Here is a 25,476-nt window from a genome sequence, read left to right on the forward strand (position 1 = left end):
TTTTAATCTTAAAGCATGCATTTGAGTGCGCCCAATTCATTCCTATTTTGTAGATCACATTATTTTGTGTAGTGGTCTCTCTGTGCTACTTTCTACCCTATGTTCCATGTGATTCTGGAGGTTCCATTTGATTAATGAAGACTGTTTAGTCTGCCTGAATCCCACACATGTGAACTTTATTACCTTTAAAATAACAGATGACAGGTGATTTAAGTCCGGCGTCAGAAAGATGCAAATGGAAACAAAAAAATGAGCAAATAAAATGATGGTAAAAAAGTTCTGAATATCACACACTTATGAAATAAAAGATCTTACTCACCTTGTCCTGGCCGATTAGTGTACGAGCACAATGCTAGTTAGTTCCGCAGCAACCCATTATCTGACAGCTTTGCGAAATTTTAAGTCTTATTTATGTGCCTACTAACCATTCATTCAATGCCTCAATTGCATACTGAATTGTTATCTTCATTCCTATCAATATTTGTATTCCACCCATGACTTTCACTATCATTTTGACAGGGCAATAAATAAGGTGAAAAGAAGGACAAGATAAGAGGGGCTGTGAACACGAAAACACAAAATGTCAAATTTAGACAGTTGGATTCTGTCAAAACAGTTCTGCCCCAGAAATGGAATGCAAGACACCACCTTCACCAACCCAATGCTACTAGTGTTTTCATTTCCTTATGAGCTTCTTAAGAAATACTAGTTACAAAAGCTATAAACATCCAATCCATGCTTGTTGAGAAAATATGAGGAAAGGAATTAAATCACTCGTCATTTGGGTGATGAGACATTCAATTCAAACAGGTATTTGTTTTCTTATTTGGCAACCTTCACCAGTATTTCATGTTTGCTTCTTGATTATATCACAACAATTACTGAATATTATCTATCATCTAATCTTGATGTTTCTCAAAACTTTACCGTCATGCAGAAATGATATGTATAATAAGTATCAAAATGCATCTGTAACACCCCAACTTACATGCTTCGGCAACAAATTGTGGACTTTTAAGTTACCTCATATCATATGAATCACACTGTGTGCTTGTAAAATATTCCAATGTTCTTTCCTGTTTTGAACTTACGAATTCACATATTTCAATATGATATCACTCATGTCTGTGTACAAGAAACTTATAACTACTATCTCCGAATCACTGACATTTCTAGAGTTACTAATATTGTTACAAACTTCAACACGGAAATAAGTTTCATAGTCTTTGTACAGCAATCTAATTCTATGTATGTTCTTAACAATACTAAATTTACATTAAGGGCTAATATCAAAAAGAACAACTACATATTAAGATATTTCACAGCAATTTATATTACAGGCTTTTTGAGTGGAACACACAGCAAATTAGTAAATTAAATATGTAAAATTTATTCACATCTTTATCTTTTAATGAAAACAATCATTTATACCATACAATTAAATATAATTGTTTTAACAGAAACTGTGAAATATGTATACAATTAAGTTGACAACAAATTGGAATAAAACTGCACTGTAAATTCCAACTGACAAACTGTATTGGTGATAGAACAATACCCATACTACTTTCACATATAGTAGTCTCAAAATCATGTGTATCTGGGCTGGTGTTTATCAAAGTGACAAATAGTACCAAGGGCGTTTCTTTATGCACTCATGCACACCAGTGTTGGCAACACCTGACAAGCACCCATGCACCGCTTCACCTGGTGAGTGTAGATGGTGCTAACACTGTCACAGAGGGGGGAGGAGTGTTTACTACACTTTCGGTGCACACTGTACATACACCAGAATTACAATCACAAACAAATGTTCAAGTTGTGTATCACAAAACCTCTCCTCCCAAAGTCCAGGCAGGAACTGCATCATTTCACGAACTTTAATCGGACGGTCGCTTCTCACTATGCTTCTTGGTGAACTCTTCAGCATTTTTCACAAACTTTTTACGGTCTTTGAGATACTCTTCAGCCAGGTCAGCACGAAGTGGATGTTCAGGTTCTGGGTCATTCACAAGTGCTACCAACGCCTGGATCACTAACAACAACAAAATGAGAGTTTCACAATCAGCATTTCATCTAAGATATTTTTAATAAACATTCTGTATTTCAAATACATACATAAGATATCTTCAAAAGTAATCCCTTTTCCTATTATTGTAAATTGTAATTTAGATCAACACTTTACAATTACATACAGAAGTACAACACAAAAGTGAATAATACTCTTGAATCTGTAGTGAAATGTTTCAAATTTTTAATTTATCCATCTTTAATACCTGATAAAATTCTAAAAAGAATAAATTCAAGAGAACTCTGAATACAATTTAATCGCCACATAATTTATCTTTCTTCTTTCATTTTTACTTAGTAATAGTCAACACAGTGCGATGTTTTATATAATAAAGCTCAACCATGCATATTAATAGTACATTTATGTGGAACTTTAACACAGTATTCACTTACAATAATGAAGAGAAAAAAAAGTGAAATCAAATAAATATCAGATACTACATCCAAGTTCTTTTGTAACTACTGATAACTATCAGCATACGCTCTGCATTTAGGAAGTACTTCCTTCTATTTTATGAAATCTGTGTTTACATAATTGGTATTAGCACGATGAAACAATTAGGATCAAGTGATTACATACTTTCAACTTTGTACGCTATGATGGTACCAGCCAATGTCCACAAAATCAGCTACCATATACTCATGAAAATGTATTTCAATGGTAAATTAATTGGTTTATGTAGAATATTTTTAGTAAGTGAAGGCTCAATATCTCAGTAAAATAAAATGAAGCCCATGACTTGAGAAACCAAAAGAAGCTTCATTAATTAAAACATTTGGGCTAAGAGGCCGTGGTCAAACAGTAGAAATTCTTCCTCCTGACGTTTTGTTACCAACTGCGGGCAACATCTTCCAAGGCAACTAAATGACTTGCCTATTTTTCTACACAAAATTTTTACTCAGGTACAAATATTACATAGTCTGACTAATTTGATTTATATATTCAGAAGCAGAAGGTGTTTGTAGAGCAACAAAAAATGTAATATGAGCTTGAACATATATTTGTCTGAACAAAACATTATAATCACAACTGTTAATTTCTTGACAAATCTGTAAGTGTCTTTGTTTTCCCTTATAGAAAGGACATGTGACATGAGGCTGTAAGACCTGACTTTGTAAACCCTAGAATGTACTCACAAATGAATCTGACATACAGTAATCACTCTAAACATATTCAGGGTCAGCAAGAAGTCTTGACATTCTTGAGAGCACTAACTTACCTTATAATGGCTGTAAAATGCAGGAGCAAAGAGGGGAAGGGGGCATGTGAGATACTTTGTCACTATTTCAAATGGTTTCCGAAAAAAAATTTTTTAAATTAAAATTTTATTGTGTGTGGTTTTTTGCGATGTAAACTCTTTAATACTTTCATCAATGTCTATTTGTACCTCTTGTTCTATCACCAAAATAGCTACATTTGTTAATCTTAACATGGACATTGCAGTATCTAAATAATTTTTGATCTGTTTCAACCCAGAGAAGCTTCTCTGACAGCTTATCACTCATGGCAATTGTGTGGAATATTCACAGCATTATAATTATATTAGTTTACCCTTCTTCAACTTTGGCCTCAAAATGAACATTAATAAATCCAGTGAGACAGAATCAATAACTTCTTACAGTCTACAGGCTTTCATAGCTATGAAAGCTTGTAGGTGCACACACTCACTCTTCTCTGTCAACATCCTGAGAAGCTCGGTCGAGGTTGCATTTCTCATCATCATGCCCAGCATTAGTGCACGTATTTTAGGTCAAATTCCATAGTTGGTGGAACCTATCCCGAATTTCAGCAGTTACTCTATCTAATGCAGAAAAAATTTCTCATTTTAAATAATTTTCATGCAAAAAGTCGGCAGCTCTACTTGCATCACCAGAAATGTGGTGACTCCTAATTCATCTTGGAGGGCCAATAAAGATTCCAAGTTCCTCACACAAGCTCTTAGCTTAACTTAAAACCTTGACTATGGATTCCTCACATTCCTTTTCCAATATAATCTGTAACGTGCTTATTTTCTGAGCACAAGTCCTCTGTTTGCAAATAATTTCACCCATCATTCACTACACACAACAGATATGACTGCCTCGTGACTACCTGAATTCCTGTGTCTGTTTGCGAGTTCTAGCTTTCGTCTTTTTCTGTTAGCTTCATCTACATCTACATCGACATAGATGCAGAAACTCAACCATAACCGTCCACTTCAGCCCCTAATAGCCACTTTTAATAAAAGCCAAAACTCCACAAAAAATTATTGAATCGGGAAAATACACTGAACTTAATGCCATACTCAATCAGAAATGCTGGACCTGTGAATGCAATATGTAAAAGTAAGCAAATTAAATGCCACTTTCACTCCCTAGACAAAGAGCTGCAATCCAATTCTTTCAAGAGAGAAAGATGCCGTTATATACCCATTAACCGCAAACATATAGAGGATGTTAATTCGTTATCAAATGGATCCTTGAAGTTATGGAAGAGGAATTTCATGAAGAACTGAAGATACTTAAATTCAATGTCACATGTTTGCACCAATTCAAGAGATGAGACCTACAAACAAAACAGTTCATTCGTCAACCTACGTACTGTGTCATACTTCCCAAAGGACCTCAAAATGATGCAATATATGATATAAATACATGTTTACTAAAAGAATAAAAGTAGGAAGATTACAAGACAATGGGTGGGTCTGCCTTTTTCAAACAGCAATTTATTGTACAACGCCAACTAGGTGTGTCAAATGTGGAGACAATCACCATTCTAAGAACTGACAGCATCGTCACAATGAACCACCTAATTGTGTACATTGCAATCAGGACATCCTGCTTCCTTGACAGGATAAAAAGCTCAGTGACATTATAACACAAAAAGGGAATGAAATGACAAAACCAAAAATCTGAACAATACCTGGGACTAACAGAAATTATGAAAGTTGTCTCCAACATAGGATCTACTGTCTCCTCCTTTAAAAGATGCAACATCATAGCCAAAATTAAGGACATAGCAAGACAGTTCAAAAAATTCAACTGACCTTCTCCCAAAAAAATCTAGTTTTGAAATATATAATGATAATATTTCACAATGAGTAATGGACATACGCCTGTACTGAAAAAAAGTACCTCACAATTTGCATATATAATGCGAATGGCATCAAGAATAAGAAACCAGAAGTCACAGATTTCATTGAATGCTGCAGAGTTGGTGCTATGTTCATATTAGGCAATCCAGCGATTCAAAATTAGAAACATGACTGGCTACAGCACTGGCAGACCTTACAGGAGAGGAGGAGATATCACAATATTTTTGCAGTCCTCATTCAAATGCAACTCTGAAACCATCCTGCAGCCAATGTCCCTATAAGCAACAGCAGTAACTACAGAAATATCGGATGGGAAAATTTTGTTGACATCCACATACTTACAACCAGGGATTGATCTAGAAGATGACAATTTTATCACACTACTGGACTGTTTTGACAAAATCTTGCTTTGTGAGATTTAAGTGTGAAGCACATAATGTGGAATTCAGATCAAGAAAACACAAGAGGAAGACAACTTTATGACCTTGAGGAATGGCACAAAGCAACAGAATAAAATATTTTTATTCACCTTTTAGTATTTTTCATTCAACTGGTTTAGTCATAGTTTACAATGGTATCAAGTTTTATACAATGATCAATTATTTATACAGAAAACAACACAGAGAAGAACTAGCTTATTTAAGAACAAAAAGATTTTCTGTATCACTAACAATTAGTTTCTAGGAATTCTTCAATTGAATGGAATTCAACGTACTTTAGCTAGCTCATAATTTAGTAATGCTGCATGAGGTAAGTAAGGTAGTTTATTGAAAAATTTTACACTCAAGTATCTATAATTATGGGGCCAATGGCCTTGCTGTACTGGCAACACCGGTTCTCGTCAGATCAGAAGTTAAGTGCTATCGGTCTTTGTTAGCATTCGAATGGGTCACTGTCCAGGTCCACAGAGTTCTGTTGGTGAGTGGGAGTGCACTCAGTCCCTGTAAGACCAATTGAGGAGCTATTAGATTTAGAAGTAGCAACACCGGTCATGAAAACTGACCATGGCCAGGAGAGCAGTCAGCTGACCACTTGCCCCTCCGTATCCGCATCCCGAGGTGCATAAGGACTGAGTATGACAATGGATGATTGGTACCATTGGGCCTTCAAGGCTTGTTTGGATGGTGTTATTCATAATTATGGATCATAGCAAGTCTTGAGGATGGCAAATCAACACATCTTCTAATGTTGAATTTTTCCAGATTTTCCCAGGTATATGTCAAACATTTACATACAGAGTTGTCCTAAAGTATAAGTCAAAAATGTAAAGGCAGGTAGAGGGGACCTAAATAAGCAGATTTCATATGGAAGTGTGTGTGTGTGTGTGTGTGTGTGTGTGTGTGTGTGTGTTAATGACACATTACAGTGCTAGCTTGTACAGTAGTGATGGGACTCTCATATACCAGGCTTTTCATATGACTCCACAAGAACAAAACCACATAGGTTAAACGGGGAGAATGCAGTGGCTATGTGTCTGGGCTGCCCTGTCCTGTCCACTGCTAGCCGTAGACAAGTGTCTAGGTGATTCCTGACATTATGAATGAAGTGACCTGAGGCTCCATTGTACTGGAATCCCATTCATCTATGGACACATAGAGGAACATTGCCCAGAAATTCTGGTACGGCCTCCTGTTGGAAGATGATGTATGCGTGGCCAGGTAAACGACTAGGTAGAATGTACAGTCCTATTAAGTTATCATGTACAATGCCTGCCAAAACACTGATGGCAAACCTTTCTTGGTGGGCATATGCTACTGTGCCCACATCGGTTACCATGAGCCCACAGGTAAGAATTATGGATGTTCAACATACTCGACTGCGTAAAGATAGCGTTATCAGGAAATAAAACACCAGCAGAGAAGGTTTTATTGGCTTCAGTCTGCTCTAGGTACCAACAAGCAAAGTTGAGAGAGACATGGAAGATAATCATCAGGGGTCATTGCTTGCACACTCTACATTTATTTTTGTAATTTAAAATGTACTCATCATTTGCACTGCACTTAGCATTCTTCATTTTGGATGTGTAAAGTTTTCTAATATTTATGCAATTTTCCTTGTCCCAGTCACTTTTATGAGACTTATCTTTTAGAATTAATAGTAGTATCTTGTAATTAGATAGATAAAAAATCTATCTCACCAATCAACGGCATAAGAAAAAACAAAGTTTTACATATGCGAGCTTTCAGAGCCAGTGGCACCTCCTCCTAACAGAAGGGTCGAAGGGGAAGGCTGAGAGGTGACATAAAAGGAGTAGAGTTCAGAAAAAGTCACCCAGAACCCCATCCAGTAAATCTCCCGACACATGGTTACGGGTGACTTTTTCGAACTCTACCCCTTTCCTGAACCTCTCCAGTCGTTTTCCTTCACCACTCTTTCTTACCCTTCAACCCTTCTGCTAGGAGGATGAGCCACTGGCTCCAAAGCTCCAAAAGCTTAAATATGTAAAACCTTTTTTTAAGAGTGTTCTCCTCCTGCTGCTTGGGAACTAGATTTTTATCTATCCAATTACATTATATTGTCTAAAATTCATTATTTTCTTTGTTATAGTACTATCCTGAGTTCGTTAAATTTTGAGTTTAGCATCTATTGGTATGATACTGCTTATATGCGATTTCAGTACGATATCTTTCCTGTTATGCACGTAATCTCAGTCAGGAAATTGGAAGAAAAAAAAATTGTCAATACTTTTGTTGTTATCCACTCTATAAGACCAATCCATTTTCTTTAACTGGTTTATATATTGTAGACATTGGCTTCTCCTAGTAGTCTATGTAACTTCTCTTCATCCAGTACTGACAGCTGAATTTTCAATTTGAAGCCATAGCACTGCATGATCTGACATTAATTCTATTAAAATCACATTCTAGAGAGTCCCTGTGTTTATTAATAATGATGTTATCAGCACACGAATTCATCTGGTGGGCATTTCAATGGGACATCAATATTTCAGTGATTTAAAAAGGGATTAGAAGAACCAACATATACACACATCATACAGAACCACAGACCAGGTGTGTTGGATGCAGTAATCTACAAGAACATCAGCCCACACCTCAGCTTAAGTGTCAGCAATGATTTGGCATCAAATCACAACCCAGTTCTCAGCTGCATTTCACAAGTAATAGATCCACCAATCCAGGCTAATACAGGGAAAAAAAATTGGATGTTGGTCTTTTCAACATTAGCTAAATAATAGTATTAGACCAGCAGAAAAAGTCACCACAACAGAACTTACTGACCAAGCAACTGAGACTATCATCAAAAATCAAAAGAGAAGACAGGCAAGCTTCAACAATAACTTGAGAAGCCATACTACGAAGCATTTCTGCCTGCATACCTGCACTCCTAGACCTTCAATACTTATACATAAAAACAGGGCCAGGACATAATGGCAATGAACTTGTAACACAACTTGCAGTACAGAAATAAAGCAGTTGTCATGAGAGCCATGAACTGTGGGAATATCGAATGTCAACCTTACAGCAACAGGCATAAGATGAATGGCAACTTATTCACACCATTCAAAACCCAAGACAACCAAAAAGGGTTCTAAAGGACAACAATTGATTCATATTTGATCCCCTGGAAAAGGTTGTATTATATGCCACAATGTTTAAAGAACAAAACCTTATCAATCCAAGTGATTTCCAAAATGACCAAACTGAGGACAACAGAGCAGTGGAATCATGCAGGCTAATACACAATGCCAGAAACTCAGACCAGCTAGAACTGACCATACCACAAGAGCTGAAGCAAATCATCAAGAACTTCAATACCAACTCAGCACCTGGAGCTGACGGCATAACTAACAACTATGTTAAACATCAGCCATGGAAGCCACTAGTATTGTTAACCAGAATTTACAATAGCTGTTTAATTAATGAACATTATCCCTACAAATGGAGAACAGCAAATGTAGTGCCAATTCTTGAGGGAGCTACAGGCTAATAAGCCCACTATCAACATTGGGAATAATCCTTGAGAGACTATTACTGGCACAAATCTGACCATCATTATTAGACAATATCATACGACCCAAACAATTTGAATATCAACAGAAACTTTCATCAGAGATATAACTACTCCGCAAATCTGAATACCGAGCTGATAATATGAATATCTCAAAGTTCATAGCTGCTGTATTCCTTGATATAGAAAAAGTGTTTAATAGAATGTGGACAGGCAAACTACTCACAAAACTGAAAGACAATACAGACCTGCTGGATTGCTGAATAAAAATCAGGCAGCTTTTTAACGGATATAAGGTTTTATGTACAAATCAATGGAAAAAATTGTACAGCAAGACATAAACCAAAGGTATTCCACGAGGCTCTGTAGTTTCACCGTTCTGTTCATGACATATGTGAATGACTTCCCAAATCTACAGAATATGCTACCAACACAGTTTTCAGTTGACACAGGACTCACATCTGGCAGCGGACAACTCATCAGTCATAAAAAGACTTCATCATCAATTAAACATTCTTCAATTCTGGACAGCTAATAAGAAAATCAGAATTAACCCCCCCCCCCCCTGACAACCAGTACTAGCAGGAAACTGGTAATCAAACAAGAAGTAGACTAGATATCTTGATGTCACACTTGACAAAAAGCTGACGTACAGCAAAATGAGACAAGCTAATAAAAACAATTCATGGACTTTATCCCATGCTTAGAGGCACAGACATGCTTATCAAGATGAAACTCAGAATCTATCAAAGCACCTACAACTAATTCAAAACACGTGTCTTCGCATAATACTCAAACCCAAAGATGGACAAGAACACAAATCATGCACAATGAATGGAACATTTGGATGATACACCACTACTCAGAACCTACTAGACAAAACCAATGCAATGAGGCCTGATGCTAGACAAATCGAAGACGTCACCAAAACAGAACCACAAATCTGGAACAAAATATAAATACCCCTTATGCATTAACAATGATCTCTCAATAAATGAAAGCTAGGCATCATAATAAATAAAAAGGTATGAAGGGCCATGCTACACCGCCAACTAAATTCAATTTCCTGACAACGAAATTAGATACTGTCCTTATAATTGTTTTCTTTTAGATAATTTATCACTTGCATTGCAATATAAGCTTCATCTACCTGAATCTATGATGAGGATTGTGTTAGCTGTAACTTATCTCATCAATCTAGTGAGTCTGGTTAACTGTCAAGATAAATCAAACAATGGAAAATCCAGGATTGACTGTAACAATATTTTCAGAAGTGAAGTTACTCACCATATAGCAGAGATGCTGAGTCGCAGATAGGCACAACAAAAAGTCTCTCAGAATTAAAGCTTTCAGTCATTAAGGCCTTCGTCAACAACAGACAATGTGGCGACTGGGTGGGGGTAACGAGGAGGCTGGGGGCAGGGAGGACGAGAGAGAGTATGGCAGGGGTGGCGGACAGTGAAGTGCTGCAGGTTAGACGGAGGACAGGGAAGAGGTGGGGAGGGGGAAGGGTTTAAGTAGCAGAAAAGGAGAGAAAGAAAAAGACTGGGTGTGGTGCTGGAATGACGACTGTGTAGTGCTGGAATGGGAACAGGAAGGGGCTGGATGGGTGACGACAGTTGACTAATGAAGGTTGAGGCCAGGAGAGTTACGGGAACATAGCACGTATTGCAGGGAGAGTTCCCACCTGTGCAGTTCAGAAAAGCTGGTGTTGGTGGAAAGGATCCATATGGCACAGGCTGTGAAGCAGTCATTGAAATGAAGGATATCGGAAGCCTTAGCCTCACAGAAATATAAAGGCCTAACCTTTTGCCCCACTACCAAATTCAAACATACAGGACTTGTTAAAGACCTTCTCTCCTTCTCCTGGTCCCTACAGTGGGAACACTATCGCCACCAGCCCTACCAATCAGACCGAACCCTGCCTAACTCAGTTCACTCCACCATCCCACGGCTATCCATCCCCCCTCCCTCCCACTCGCACCCTAACCACCCTCTGTTGACTTTTCAGAATTTCTTAAGCTAGAACCTTGCCTCGCCATCATTCCCCAAAACCCTCAACATGCAAACTAACCTTACATCTGCATAAATAATCGCAGTCCACCATCTAAAAGCTGATCCTGACCTTATAATCCTACTTACGCACAAAGGCTCCACCATCCATTGTTTTAAACCGCATGTATTACCTGGCGGAAGGACTGTCAGCTGTGAGATACTTCACTGACAAACCTTGCCACAGTGACCCCATTCCAGTAATCCAGCAGGATCTCAAGTCACTACTCAAAATTCTTAGGCCCATCTCAGAACCTCTCCCCCGAGCCCGTCTCTCTACTCACCCCTACGATTCCCCACACTCCTACCTTCTACATGCTTCCTAAGACCATAAACCTAACCACCGAGGGTGCCCCACTATGGCCAGTTAATGTCCCCCCACTAAGAGAATGGCTGCTCTCATAGACCAACACCTTCAACGTATTACCCGGAACCTACCCTCCTATATAAAAGATACCAACCATATCCTCCATCGACTCTCCACAGTTCCTATCCCTTTACCACATGGTGCCCTGCTCGTCACTATTAATGCCACCTCCCTGCGCACTGACATTCTCAATGCCCATGGCCTTACCACTATTGAACACTAACTTTCCCAATGCCTGACGGATTCCAAATCAACAACATTCTTCCTAGTGACCAACTACATCGTCATCCACAATTACTTCTCCTTTGGAGGCATTACCTACAAACAAACCCGGGGTACAGCTATAAGCACCCGCATGGCACCATCCTATGCCAACCTATTCATGGGCCACCTAGAGGAGTCCTTCCCAACAACCCAACATCCTGAACTCCTCATCCGGCTCAGATTCACTGATGACATCTTTGCTATCTGGATCAAAGGTGACGACACTTTATCCACATTCCTCCAGAACCTCAACAACTGCTCCCCCATTTGCTTCACCTGGTCCTATTCAACCCAACAAGCCACCTTCCTAGATGTTGAACTCCACCTCAAAGATTGCTACATCAGTACCTCTGTACATATCAAACCTACTAACCACCAACAATACCTCCACTTCACTTCAACAGCTGCCACCCATTTCATACCAAGAAGTCCCTTCTGTAGAGCCTAGCCACCTGTGGTCGTCTTATCTGCAGTAATGAGCAGTCCCTCTCGGAATATACTGAGGGTCTCACTGAAGCCTTCACTGACCGCAATTATCCTCCCAACCTTATACAAAAACAAATCTCCCATACTTTACCTTTCCATGATATGTTCCAGCACATCTGTAACAATATGTACATAATTAAATGATACAGATATGATCCAAATCTATGAAAGTATTGTGCAATACTGTAACTTCATATATTCATCAACTAACTTTTGGGGAGCAAAGATAGCACTGCTATCTTATCACATGTGTAGGAAAAGGTCCTGAATTGTACATGGTCCTTTTCATTCTAGTGACAACTCAGCTGACAGATTGAGCGTCACACACATTTTCACCTGCCACAACATATAATTCTTATACAAAATCTCAGCAGTAGTTGGAACCCAACTTTAAACCTTCAAGTTGTGGTACCCGAGGTAGGCAAGATTCCAGTGACAATAAAATGAAGGGACAAAGGATGTGATGAAGTGGTGGCATGTTGGTGGACGCACTTTGTGCACCTGCTGGTACATATGCAGTTGCGAAGCCTTAACAACAATTATGCTAGTTCTGGAACAACTCTCCACTTGATGTGAAACTGTTACCTACTCTCCACATTCAGACAGTGCTATGATAAATATCTGAACTAGTGTCTACAAATTAACTCTTAGCTGAAAAGTTGTTTACCTCCCTAAACGTAAAGCGAATGAATTGTAATGCCCTGCTCCTTAGTTCATGCTAGTGCTATCGTGAAGCTGGATGGACCCTGTCCCTTTGTGACAGTAGAAAAAACCGCTCTGTAAAAGAAAGTAAACAGAGAATTTACTCAGCTGTAGCAACAAATTAGCTATGACCATACAGTTAGGGAGAGAGATTGATGATGCTCTTATTCCCAAGTTTTTATATACTTTTTCTGACTTATTTACATACCAGTTGCATAAATGTATGTTGAACTTGCAACAACAAGGATACAAACAAAATTGGCAGGTGACTTCAGCTCATAAGGAGGGTACAGAAATGGACCAGCAAAATTACAGACTGATATCCTTAACATTAGTTTGCTACAGAATTCTTGAACATATTCAGAGTTTAAATATAATAAAATTCCTTGAAACGGAAAAGCTTATGTATGCAAATCAGTAGGTATTTAGATAGCGTCAGTCATGTGAAACTCTGCTTGCCATTTTCTCCACTTGACATCTTGTGCACCACTGATGAAGGGCAGAAGGCAGATTCCATATTCCTAGATTTTCGGCAAGTGTTTCACACAGTGCTCCACTGCAGACTGTTGAAAGGTTGAGCCTATGGATTAGGTTCCCAGAATCTTAAGTAGCTCAAAGACTTCTTATGTAATAGAACCCATATGTTGTCATCGATGGTGAGTGTTCGCCAGAGACAAGTGTATTGCCAGGTGCACCCCAGGGAAGTGTGGCAGGACCACTCTTATTCCCTACATACAAAAATGATCTCTCAGACCAAGTGAGCAGCAATCTGCAGCTATTTGCCGATGAGGCTACGGTGTACAGGAAGGTGTCATCGCTGACTGACTGTATGAGGATACAAGATGACTTGGGCAAAATTTATAGTTCTGTGATGAATGAAAGTTTGCTCTAAACACAGAAAAAATGCTATTTAATGCAGATGAATAGGAACAACAATACTGTGCTGTTCAAATAGAGCATTGCTAGTGTGCGGCTTGTCACAACCACCATCCGTTAAATATCTAGGTGCAGTGTTGCAAAGTGACCTGAAATGTAACAAGCTCATAAGAGCGGTGGCATAGGAAAGGTGAATGATTACTTCAGTTTCTTGGGAAAATTTGGGAACGTGCAGTTCAACTATAGAGAAGATTATTTATAAAACACTAGTGTGAGCCATTCTGGTATCCACACCAAGTTGGATTAACAGAAAACGTCGAAGAAATTCGCTAGGTTTCTTACAAGTATGTTCGGTCAACGTGTGCTTACTACAGAGCTCCATGAACTCAAACAGGAAACCCTGGAGGGAAGACAATGTTCTTTTTTCAAAACATTGAGAAAATTTACAGAGAGAGTATTTGAAGCTTAGTGCAGAAAGATTCCACAGCATGTGGAATTTCAAACATTCGCGAGTGCCACGATAAACTCTTACTGTTATCAATAATTATAGGCTTAAACTTAAATGAGCTAATTTAAAATTTTTGGGAATAGCACACCCACCCTCTTTCAAAACAATTGTTCTCTAATGTCTTTGCACAATTATGTGAAAAATAGATTATTTTTGGACATTTACGAAACTATATGTTTGTAAGTTACTGGTACCAATGTTTTGGATACATAACTTATTTCATAGCACACCAGCATTTATGGTTCACAGTTATTGTGAAAGAATACATCACCCCTGCATTTCATTGTATATCAAAACAAATAAACGTGCATTTTCGAGGATTTTCAGAAGCTATGTTTGTCCTCTGTATAATCTACAAGTAATCTGTACTAAATCAGTGTTTCTGATTTAGTTGCCGTAGCAGATATTCTAGCAACTTTTGTGGTTCATTTAGTTTTTCCTGAAAGAGGAGTAGCCCTGTATATTATCTGCATATATTGTAAATTAACTCTGTTTTTGAGTTTGCTAAAAACTATAATTAACCTCAAAACATTTTAGGAAACAAGTAATTTTTACCACAGGTTTTTGTGTTGCCTTAACAGAAATCTCATTTTGTGTATTCGCTTCAATTCCGATAGGTTTTTTAGCAACTTTTTAGTTCAACAGATTAAAAGATAATCAGCGGGCTTAATTTAAAGTTATTTGTTCACCACCCTGTAATACATTACACCAGCCAAACAAAAGGCAGCCACACTGTGAGATGTTCTCGAAGATGGGATGAGCTTGTTGGCACTCGTAAGCAGGTGGAAATCTACCTGACTACTGTCAAATGATTAGCAGCTGCTGCAACTCCTGAGAGTCATACCTGTGGCACCAGTACCAAAGTTACCTCAAGTACTACCCTCCCCTCTACTGAGGACACTTTCTCCTCTGCAGAAAGTACAGGATCTGTCATTACTCGTCCACTTCTCTGTGAGTGGTGTGTAAATGGTAGATCTAGGTGTCCTGTAGAGGGTGGACAGGGACCTGGGAGGACTCAAGATGTTGTACCAACTCCTCTAACCAACTAGTTTAAGGTTCTGTCTCTCACTGAAACTGAACCACTGATATTCACTTCATCTGTTTTGGTGAAATCTGTTTTGTCTAGTGTCAAAAGGAAGCAAATGTGAAAGGGTAGGGGTTTATTAATCGTCAGCAGTTCACACACACACACACACACACACACACACACACACACACACACACACACACACACCAAATGACCCCTTACCGAAATGGCATCAAGAGACAGGAAAGGACACCAGATGCATTCAGCTTGTATGCCGCCAGTCCCAATCAACATCTTGAAGAGGCCACTCAAGCAGCCATAACAGAGTGCAACCAACTGCAGAACTGATCATGCCACTTGGTTCGGAGTCACGTGGAAGGACTGAACCAGATGCTTCGAAGGTTCTGTGACAAGCTAGGCTGCAACTTCCTGGACTTGCGCCATAGGGCTCACAACTGTATGAGTCCTCTAAATGGTGGTATGCACTAAACATCAGAGGTTGGAAGTCAGGTAGCGGTCTGTGTAGGGGGTGCACACAAGAGCCTTTTTTTTCCCAAAAGTATCAGTATAAGATCGAAAGAAATGCCTCCCACAGGCGAGAGTATTGAAATCCTAATGGTTAACTCCTGAAGTGTTCAAAACAAAGTGCTGGAGTCTGAAGCACTCATGAAAAGCAGTGAAGTTCACATAACACTATGTACAGGAAGCTGGTTGAAACCTGAAGTTGATGGCAGTGAGATTTTTGGGGTAAATTTAAGTGTACATTGAAAGAAAATGCAAATGGGAAATGGAGATAGTGTATTTGTCGCAGTAGACAAACTCATATCCACCATTCCCGTGAGACTGTTTGGGCGAGATTCAGTATCTGGGATGGGCATAAAATGGTAACTGGATCCTCCCATTGTGAGCCACTCTTCTCCTGGTGAAACCAAAAATGTTAGAGAAAACCTCAGTTCACTTGTATGTATGTTCTACAATCATACTGTAATCATCTGTGGAGACTAATCATCCAACAATTAATTGAGAAAATTACAGTTTTATTTGTGGTGGCGTGATAAGACATCGTGTGAAACAGTACAGAATGCCTTCTTTGAAAACTACTCAGAACAGATAGTTAGGAGCCCCACTCATGATGGAAATATATTGGATCTAATGGCATACCTGACGTCTTTGAGGAAGGTATCAGTGAACTGGTATCAGTGAACATGACAGTTGTGGCAACAATGATTACCAATATACAAAGGTCAACTAAAACAAACAGGAAGATATATATGTTCAGCAAATTAAATAAAAAATCAGTAGTCTCATATCACAATGAGGAACTTGAAAATTCATCACACGGCAGGAGCATGTAGAGGAACTATGGGACAAGTTTATAATAATAGTTGACCACATACTGTATAGGTATGTTGTACACAGCAGAACAGTTCGTAACGGGAGGGAACCTCCATGAGATAGCCACAGCAAAGAAAATTCTAAAAAAACAGATTACTGCATAGTAGGTGTAAAAGCATAGGGCTACAAATAGAGAGGTGCTGAATGAAACGAGTCTGGCTGTCAAGAGAGCAATGCATGATGCCTTCAATGACTACCATAGCAGAATACTGTCAAATGATCTTTCACAAAACCCAAAGAAATTCTGGTCGTATGTGAAGGCTGTTAGTGACATCAAAGGCAGTATCCAGTTCCCGGCAAATGAGACAGGAACTGAAACTGAGAGTAGCAAAGCAAAAGCTGAAATGCTTAACTCTGTTTTCAAGTGTAGTATTAGTGTCAGTGGTGTTGAGAAACAGCTGAAATCGATAAAATTGAACAAATTTCCTGGGCCTGATGGAATTCCTGTCAGATTCTATGCTGAGTGTACTTCTGGGACCACAGTGGTTGTAAGAAGTTTTGTCATTGGTCAAATTACTGATATGCCATACTACAGAAATAATGGAAAAACTTTCCATGGAGCCATCCACACAAACCCTGAAGCACAAGTTGGTAACAACTGTTATAGGCAGTAACCGAAAGTTATGGTGACAGAGTAACTGGTTTGTATACCAAATGACATAATATTTTTGTTTCAATTGCAGGAGAAACAGTAAGTATTTAATGCAACAACAACCACCCCCTTAACATCCTATAGTCAAGTTTCCATAATATGGTCAGTGACAAAAAGGGCTGGACACAACAGCTTCACGCACCCGTCTCAACCAATCATGTAATGCAATTCAAGTAATATTTTCCTCTGCAGCAGTTGCACTGCGTGGGTCAAAACCAACAATCACGCTGCTAGCTGCTCATCTTCTTGCACAGACATTGCTACAGGTGCTAGTGCACAATCACACAGAACTTCCAGAGAAAAATATTTTGTTTGCAGGGGGAAAACAAGCACACACATTTAATAAATCCAGAATGAATTTTCACTCAGAAGTGGAGCATGCACTGATTTGAAAGGTCTTGGCAGATGAAAACTTTGTGCTGGATCAAAACTTGGACCAGGGAAACCTGCTCATGACAGATGTTACCAGCAAACACTTTGAGATTATCCCAGATTCGAGTCAATCTGGCAAATAGATTCAATCTGCCAGAAAATTTCACATGATAAATCATTTAAATCTGAGTTTTCGTTTTCTAATTTTGTCACACATGGTACCTCTGGTAACGCTATACATACTGTAGGATTGCGGATGCATGCAAACAAAAAATAATGAGAAATAAAACACACATCATTCAAACTAACATACCTCACTCAGACTGCACTGTAGATTGGTCTTTCACCACAACCGAAATTTCATTTTCACACATTTGTTGGCTTTGTCAATTCTCAGCCAAAATGGACACATGAGAAAGCTAAAGTAACTTATGTATTCTCAGTTGTTAGTGCCTAACCAGTGACAAATGAATAGAGGAAAACAATACTTTATACTGGTTACAAAGAAGTCAGTTACCAAGAATAAATCAGATTCCATAATTCTGGAGGAAGACCATTGTTTTAACTTTATATTTACGAATTTTAGAAACAGGCAAAGTGAAAATATTTTAAAAAGTGCAAATTTTGTAATGGGAATTTGTTAAGGTTGTAAAGTGCTCCACTTGAAACTTTAGACTTTCCCATGCCATCCATAGTTCAATTAACTTCACATACAAAAAATCTAGTTTCAAGTAGAGTGTAACACAACCATGGGCACACACAAGAATCTGATTCCACTGTCTGCTTTGACCCATGACGTCACCAATATGGCGGAAATGACCATTCTCAACATTTCCAATATGGTGCCTATGATGTCATTACATGATAAACAACAACAAAACACGAAAATACATATAAAACCAACACACACATCTCTCTCCAAAAATATAAACAAACTAACGGGACCAGCCCGGGAACTTGGGGATTTTTGGGTGGGGACAAACTAAATATAACACCACGATCCCAACCACACAAAACGATGACATAAAAACACAAAATCCCCAAGTTCCGCTACACTTACAATATCGACAGGCATCGGTCACTTCCCTTCACCTACATAACTCGGGTCGACCAAAGTGTCCGATCCCACCCGGTGGCTTTGACCCATGACATAAGGCTGTTGTGGTGTGTGACGTCACGGAATTTAGTTTGTGAGAGTGGCGTGTTTGTAGTTGTCGTTTTGATGTGATCGGTGGTGCTCTCTGGTGGTGTGTTAGGTGATGTTTCTGGTTTAGTTTGCGAGTGTGTGAATTTTGGTAAATTGCTTTTTTTTTAGGTCTTTGGTAGGTATGGATATGACTGATAGGGTCAACAGTTTTCGGTTGTCGGCTGTGATGAGGGACAGTGGGTTGTCTCTAATAAAATTTCTTCAACTATTCGGATTTTTGGATGAAGTCGTGAAGTGTTCAGTATGTCGTGAATAAATTAGGCTTACTTAAAGTTTCGGCGTCTTAGACCATGGACGGCTGTATGTCATAAGGATAACAGGTCAAGGGAAGTGTTCGATCCCAATGTGTGGCTGTGAATGTTGATATTAATATCAGGAGAGGTTTTTGAGCTATATAGGTCAAGGGAAGTGTCCGATTCCAGATGATAGTGTGTTTAGTGGTATTTCGGGAGTTTTGTGATGTCGGTTTTTTTCGTCGTTTTGCGTGGTTTTGTATGAGGGCGGATGTCTAAATTTGTTTATATTTAGTTTGTCCCCACCCAAAAACCCCCTATTACCGGGGCTTGTCCCGTTAGTGTCATTAGGCTTTTTGTGGAACGTGTGTGTGTGTGTGTGTGTGTGTTTTTCAATGTATTTTCGTCCTCATAATGTGTACGTAACGACTTTATATGCGCCATATTGGAATCTTGGTTTATGGTCGTTTCAGCCATGTTTGTGATGTCATGGGTCAAAGCAGACGGGCGGGATCGGACACTTCTGTATTTCCCATAACTCAACCGCAATTGTCGATACCACAAAATAAAAACTACTCCAAAAATTATAATCAATCTGACACTTTCCTTGACCTATATGGGTGAACAACAGCTCACCATACCAAAACACACATAGCTATGACGACAAATTGCAATCCGTCACTTCCCATGACCTATGCAGCTCAAATACAACTGATGATACTAAAAAAATTGAAATCTAGTACTTCCCCCGAAGATACATAAATCAACCACAAGTGCCAATACAAAAACATCAACCACCAACACATGCAGTAAATAACACCGACCCAACAACACACAAAAATCCCACCGAACATCATAACACGCGAACAATAGACCCAAAAAACCACTACTTACCATAAAAAAAGTTCCAGCGCTACACACTAACCCCCAGCTTGCATATTCTGCTTGCATACGCTGCATTTCACTATCTCCGTCACAAGCCCAAAAAGTTGCAGAAACTTAATGACGGACAAACATGTCGTCCACCATTACAGCCCGCGGACGCGCTCTATTACACTTAGAAGTCATATCCATACCTAACGAAAGAAGCCACAAATTGAATTAAACGACTTACTGTGCGATTCCAATTCCAATCCCAAAGAAAGCAGGTGTTGACAGATGTGAAAATTACCGATCAATCAGTTTAATAAGCCACAGCTGCAAAATACTAACACGAATTCTTTACAGACGAATGGAAAAACTAGTAGAAGCCGACCTCGGGGAAGATCAGTTTGGATTCCGTAGAAATACTGGAACACGCGAGGCAATACTGACCTTACGACTTATCTTAGAAGAAAGATTAAGGAAAGGCAAACCTACGTTTCTAGCATTTGTAGACTTAGAGAAAGCTTTTGACAATGTTGACTGGAATACTCTTTCAAATTCTAAAGGTGGCAGGGGTAAAATACAGGGAGTGAAAGGCTATTTACAATTTGTACAGAAACCAGATGGCAGTTATAAGAGTCGAGGGACATGAAAGGGAAGCAGTGGTTGGGAAGGGAGTAAGACAGGGTTGTAGCCTCTCCCCGATGTTATTCAATCTGTATACTGAGCAAGCAGTAAAGGAAACAAAAGAAAAATTCGGGGTAGGTATTAAAATCCATGGAGAAGAAATAAAAACTTTGAGGTTCGCCGATGACATTGTAATTCTGTCAGAGACAGCAAAGGACTTGGAAGAGCAGTTGAACGGAATGGATGGTGTCTTGAAGGGAGGATATAAGATGAACATCAACAAAAACAAAACTAGAATAATGGAATGGGTGGTCGAATTAAGTTGGGTGATGTTGAGGGTATTATATTAGGAAATGAGACACTTAAAGTAGTAAAGGAGTTTTGCTATTTGGGGAGCAAAATAACTGATGATGGTCGAAGTAGAGAGGATATAAAATGTAGACTAGCAATGGCAAGGAAAGCGTTTCTGAAGAAGAGAAATTTGTTAACATCGAGTATAGATTTAAGTGTCAGGAAGTCATTTCTGAAAGTATTTGTATGGAGTGTAGCCATGTATGGAAGTGAAACATGGACGGTAAATAGTTTGGACAAGAAGAGAATAGAAGCTTTTGAAATGTGGTGTTACAGAAGAATGCTGAAGATTAGATGGGTAGATCACACAACTACTGAGGAAGTATTGAATAGGATTGGGGAGAAGAGAAGTTTGTGGCACAACTTGACCAGAAGAAGGGATCAGTTGGTAGGACATGTTCTGAGGCATCAAGGGATCACCAATTTAGTATTGGAGGGCAACGTGGAGGGTAAAAATCGTAGGGGGAGACCAAGAGATGAATACACTAAGCAGATTCAAAAGGATGTAGGTTGCAGTAGGTACTGGGAGATGAAGAAGCTTGCACAGGATAGAGTAGCATGGAGAGCTGCATCAAACCAGTCTCAGGACTGAAGACCAGAACAACAACAACTGTGCGACAAACAGCAAACCAATTAACAACAAACGACACCACAATAACAAATACAACGGAAACTTAATTCTTAACTCACTGAAACTAACGTCCGTTCTTCTATAACAGTCAAGACCAATAAATGCACACTTCAAGCACCTTCACCCAAATGAACCCAATACATCACCAGAGAAGACATCTACAAACACAACACACCCATAAACTAAACTAACATCCTTACGTCACACGTCAAAGCAAACAGGTGGACTCCGACACTTCTGTTGACCCCACAACCACTAATAATTCCAGGTTACACAATTTGTTTTTTCACTGAACATTTTCATTTCACCCACTACGCAAAATTCAAAATTATGATCTTCAACAACTGATCCCATGTAACCAGTATGAAGTATGGCTTTTCTTCTTTCATTTACTACAGTTTAAAGAAACTGACAGATTATCAATTATTCTGGCTTCTTGTGTGTCCACACAAGACGACTTCCTGTGAGAAAATTTCAAAACCGCGGGTGTAACTAATCATCGGGGGATTAACAGCAATTGGCCTTGGCAATGTGTACCACTATCATGAAAAGAACAAACCACTCTACTGAGCTGACACATATTATTACACAAAAAAATTTTCAGATGTAAAGTTATAGTTTAAAAACTGTATCTTGTTAAGTGCAGCCACATGTCCACAACCATCAAGTATGAACACAAAAATATGAAGAACATTTCGGATCGCAAGAAAAATTAATTTGAGGAAAAAATATAAAATTATGAAACAGAATGACTTACCAGAACTTTACTTACTACTGTCAATGAGCTAAAATACAAGAAACTTCCTGGGTACAAGAAGGGATAAATTGGGTAAGGTTAGAAAGGAAGGGCCGGCCACTCAGACCTTAGAACAAGAGGACAAGTGGAAAATAATGATAGAGTGGACCTGGTGGGTGTGGGGGAGTGAGAGGGGCGGGAAGACAGGAGGAAAGGAAAAGGTAAACATGAAAAAGAGAGTGTACAAAAAATGGAGGGATTATACTTTAACAATATTCAGAATAGTCGTCAGCAAGTGAGACCGAGTGTGGACGGAAGACAAACTCGTTTGATACACTATGTATCCAGTTGGTACACATGTTCAACAGCATGACACCTTGCTACACAAGATCGGCCATTTGGATCCTTCCATCTGACAGTAGCTTAGAGGAACTACACAGACGAAACTTGGATTGCAAAACATCTCAGTCTCACCTGCCCCCTCTCTTCTTAGTTCTTAACTACACTACTCATTTCTTGTCCTCTTACCCTTTCTTTACTTCTCATGCAGTCATCTCTGTACTGATGATAGTGCAGTGCTTACCAATGTATTATCTTTGACCTCTTACTCCCTCTCATGCATCCCCTTCATCTTTGGCTACACTTGTCCTCGGAACATGGGAGTCCCTCTCTTGTTGGATACTGAGTGACATGTCCTGCCTATCTACTCCTCTCCAATCCATCCCCCTGTCCTCCTCAAGGGAGGAACTAGTAGTTCTGAAAACTGGGATAATTTCTTGTACTTGTGTGTGTCCCTATCAGTTGTATTCAGAATTTTGACTTGCCTCTGGAAGGTAAGCATTGGCCAACCATTTTATCTCTTAATTTTACTAATAATTTTTCACAGATATCAATAATTAATTCTGATGGTAATCTTTCTCCAGCTGAGAAGAGTAAAAACATCCTGAGTATTCTTGAAGTTACACAGCATGAACTGTTGGCCAACTGGCACATATTATTCATGCCCAAAATTTATCCCACTAGTTCAAACTGACTTGTAATAGTCTATGAAGTATTAAAGCTGCAGTTTCATGCATTTACAACCTAAATGTGCCTCAATGGTGCATCTATCACACTTCTCTACAATTCATGCTAACTAAGTAAAAAAAAGCCAATGACATGTCACTGTAGCACCATTCATCCGCTTTTCATCTCTTACAAGTCAATAGTCCATGCACAGACACCAAAATATTGTAATTTAGGAATGTAATCACACCTATTTTACATACTAAAGGCTTGAACCGATTTATCTTCAAGATAATATATTTGTAGAAATTTTCTCTAATAAGTGTTCTACAAAAAAGTGCCAGAAACTGAAATATGAGTAATCGAAGGAGTAAAGTTAACGATACACCAAGTATTACCTTTTATCTCACCCCTTACTAAAACTGAAGTCCTTAATTCCCCACTCCCACCCCCTTTTTTCCAGTCATGCTGCCTAGCATTACATTTACCCATAAATAAATCTGTGCTCATCAGAAATTCGATTTGACATATGTTACTAGCGGTGCCCAGGAATTAATTGCAGTCTAGCTGCCAACCTGCTCTTAATAGAGATACAACAACTTACAGATCATAGATTATAAAATACATGTCATTATCTTCCAACATACGTTGAGCATCCACTTTCTGAATGTAAATAACGTGCAACTGTCTCTTATGGATTAAATACGTGGCTACCTTAACTGGAAATCCTGACAGTGTATCAACTGTATACATAAAAATGACGAAGCATCACTACACATCCTAAATGTATACGGCAGCAAATTAACGTTACGATCTGAATAATGTTCTCATATTGCATATAGCATTCAAGCTATCGAAAATTTTAAATTTGTAAAAACATCGTGGAACGACAGAGGGCAGACTACGCATTTTATACTGTAGAGGACTCCGTACAAAGAGGCTGTTAAACACGCGCTTATTGCAACCCTTCTCCCATTACCACTATCACTGTTTTTAGATACCAAGTTATCTGCCACAATTCCCGCCGGATATTACAAAGAATTCTATGTTTTATGAGAGCGTTGCCAATTCTAGTTACCTTGATCTGTTTTCGTTGCTGGTTTCCAGTTTTCAGCGCTGATGATCGGCAGACAGACTTGGCCCTTCTCATCAATGTTCGGATGATATATTTTGGTCTTGAAATTAATTTTTGGTGGTTTGAATGGGTATTCTGCAGGAAAATTTATTTCAATCCTAAACGCACCTTTATTATAAGGGGCATTATCCTAGAAATGGAAAATCGTGTGAAGAACAAAAATAAATAGTTACTGTAATAAATAAATTTACAAACGATAAAACAGTTACCGGCACTATAAGACCTTGCCATGTTAATATATTAGAGTCATCCACTTGGATTTCTCGGAAAGATTTCATGCCCGACGATCGGATGTCGCCGAGCTCCTAAAAAGTACAAAAGCATAATTGTATATAGCTATCCACATGTAACATGCATATAATTGATTTTCCTGGCTGATACGAATCCAGCTCTGCATTGCAACTACTGAGAATAGTTCCGTGTCTAAACAAAATAACTAATTTATACCTATGGAATGTCATGCAGCTCTCAATGAAGAACAACACATTTCAACAGGCGAAAACAGATGAACAATTTGTATAACTATTTAATGCATGCTAATGAGATTCTATACAATCTTTTTTTATATAAATCATAGCCAGTAATTTATCTCGCAACACTCCTTAGAATTTGCTACTCACTTTCTGCAACCTCCTGGTCGCTGCCATCTTCCTTATTACCCAATATTCCAATAACCGGAAGCAAAAGCCTCGCTATTTACCGTAAACTTATAATTCGTTGAATCTAATGCTTTGGCGAAATAAACACTAGCTTACAGAATTATTCGGACGAAACAGTTCCCAAGTTTTGACAAATGATAAATAATACATAAAATTCTAACAAAATGTAGAAGACCATCAGTTGAAATGAAATTCTACTCCTTCGCTATCTTTG

At 38.8% G+C, this 25,476-nt stretch overlaps 1 protein-coding gene across 1 annotated transcript; it reads right to left on the minus strand.

Annotated features, from left to right (window-relative positions):
* Window positions 1–801: 801 nt before the first annotated feature.
* LOC126100449 (ubiquitin-conjugating enzyme E2 L3) lies at window positions 802–25,476 on the minus strand. Its single transcript, XM_049911055.1, has 4 exons — window positions 25,224–25,476; window positions 24,813–24,908; window positions 24,547–24,733; window positions 802–2,035 (listed from the first exon to the last, which is right to left on the minus strand). The coding sequence occupies exons 1-4, from the start codon at window positions 25,248–25,250 to the stop codon at window positions 1,881–1,883; spliced, it is 465 nt and encodes a 154-aa protein (XP_049767012.1). The 5' UTR covers window positions 25,251–25,476; the 3' UTR covers window positions 802–1,880.

This window comes from Schistocerca cancellata, chromosome 9, assembly GCF_023864275.1.
Source record: "Schistocerca cancellata isolate TAMUIC-IGC-003103 chromosome 9, iqSchCanc2.1, whole genome shotgun sequence".
NCBI classification, from domain to species: Eukaryota; Metazoa; Arthropoda; class Insecta; order Orthoptera; family Acrididae; genus Schistocerca; species Schistocerca cancellata.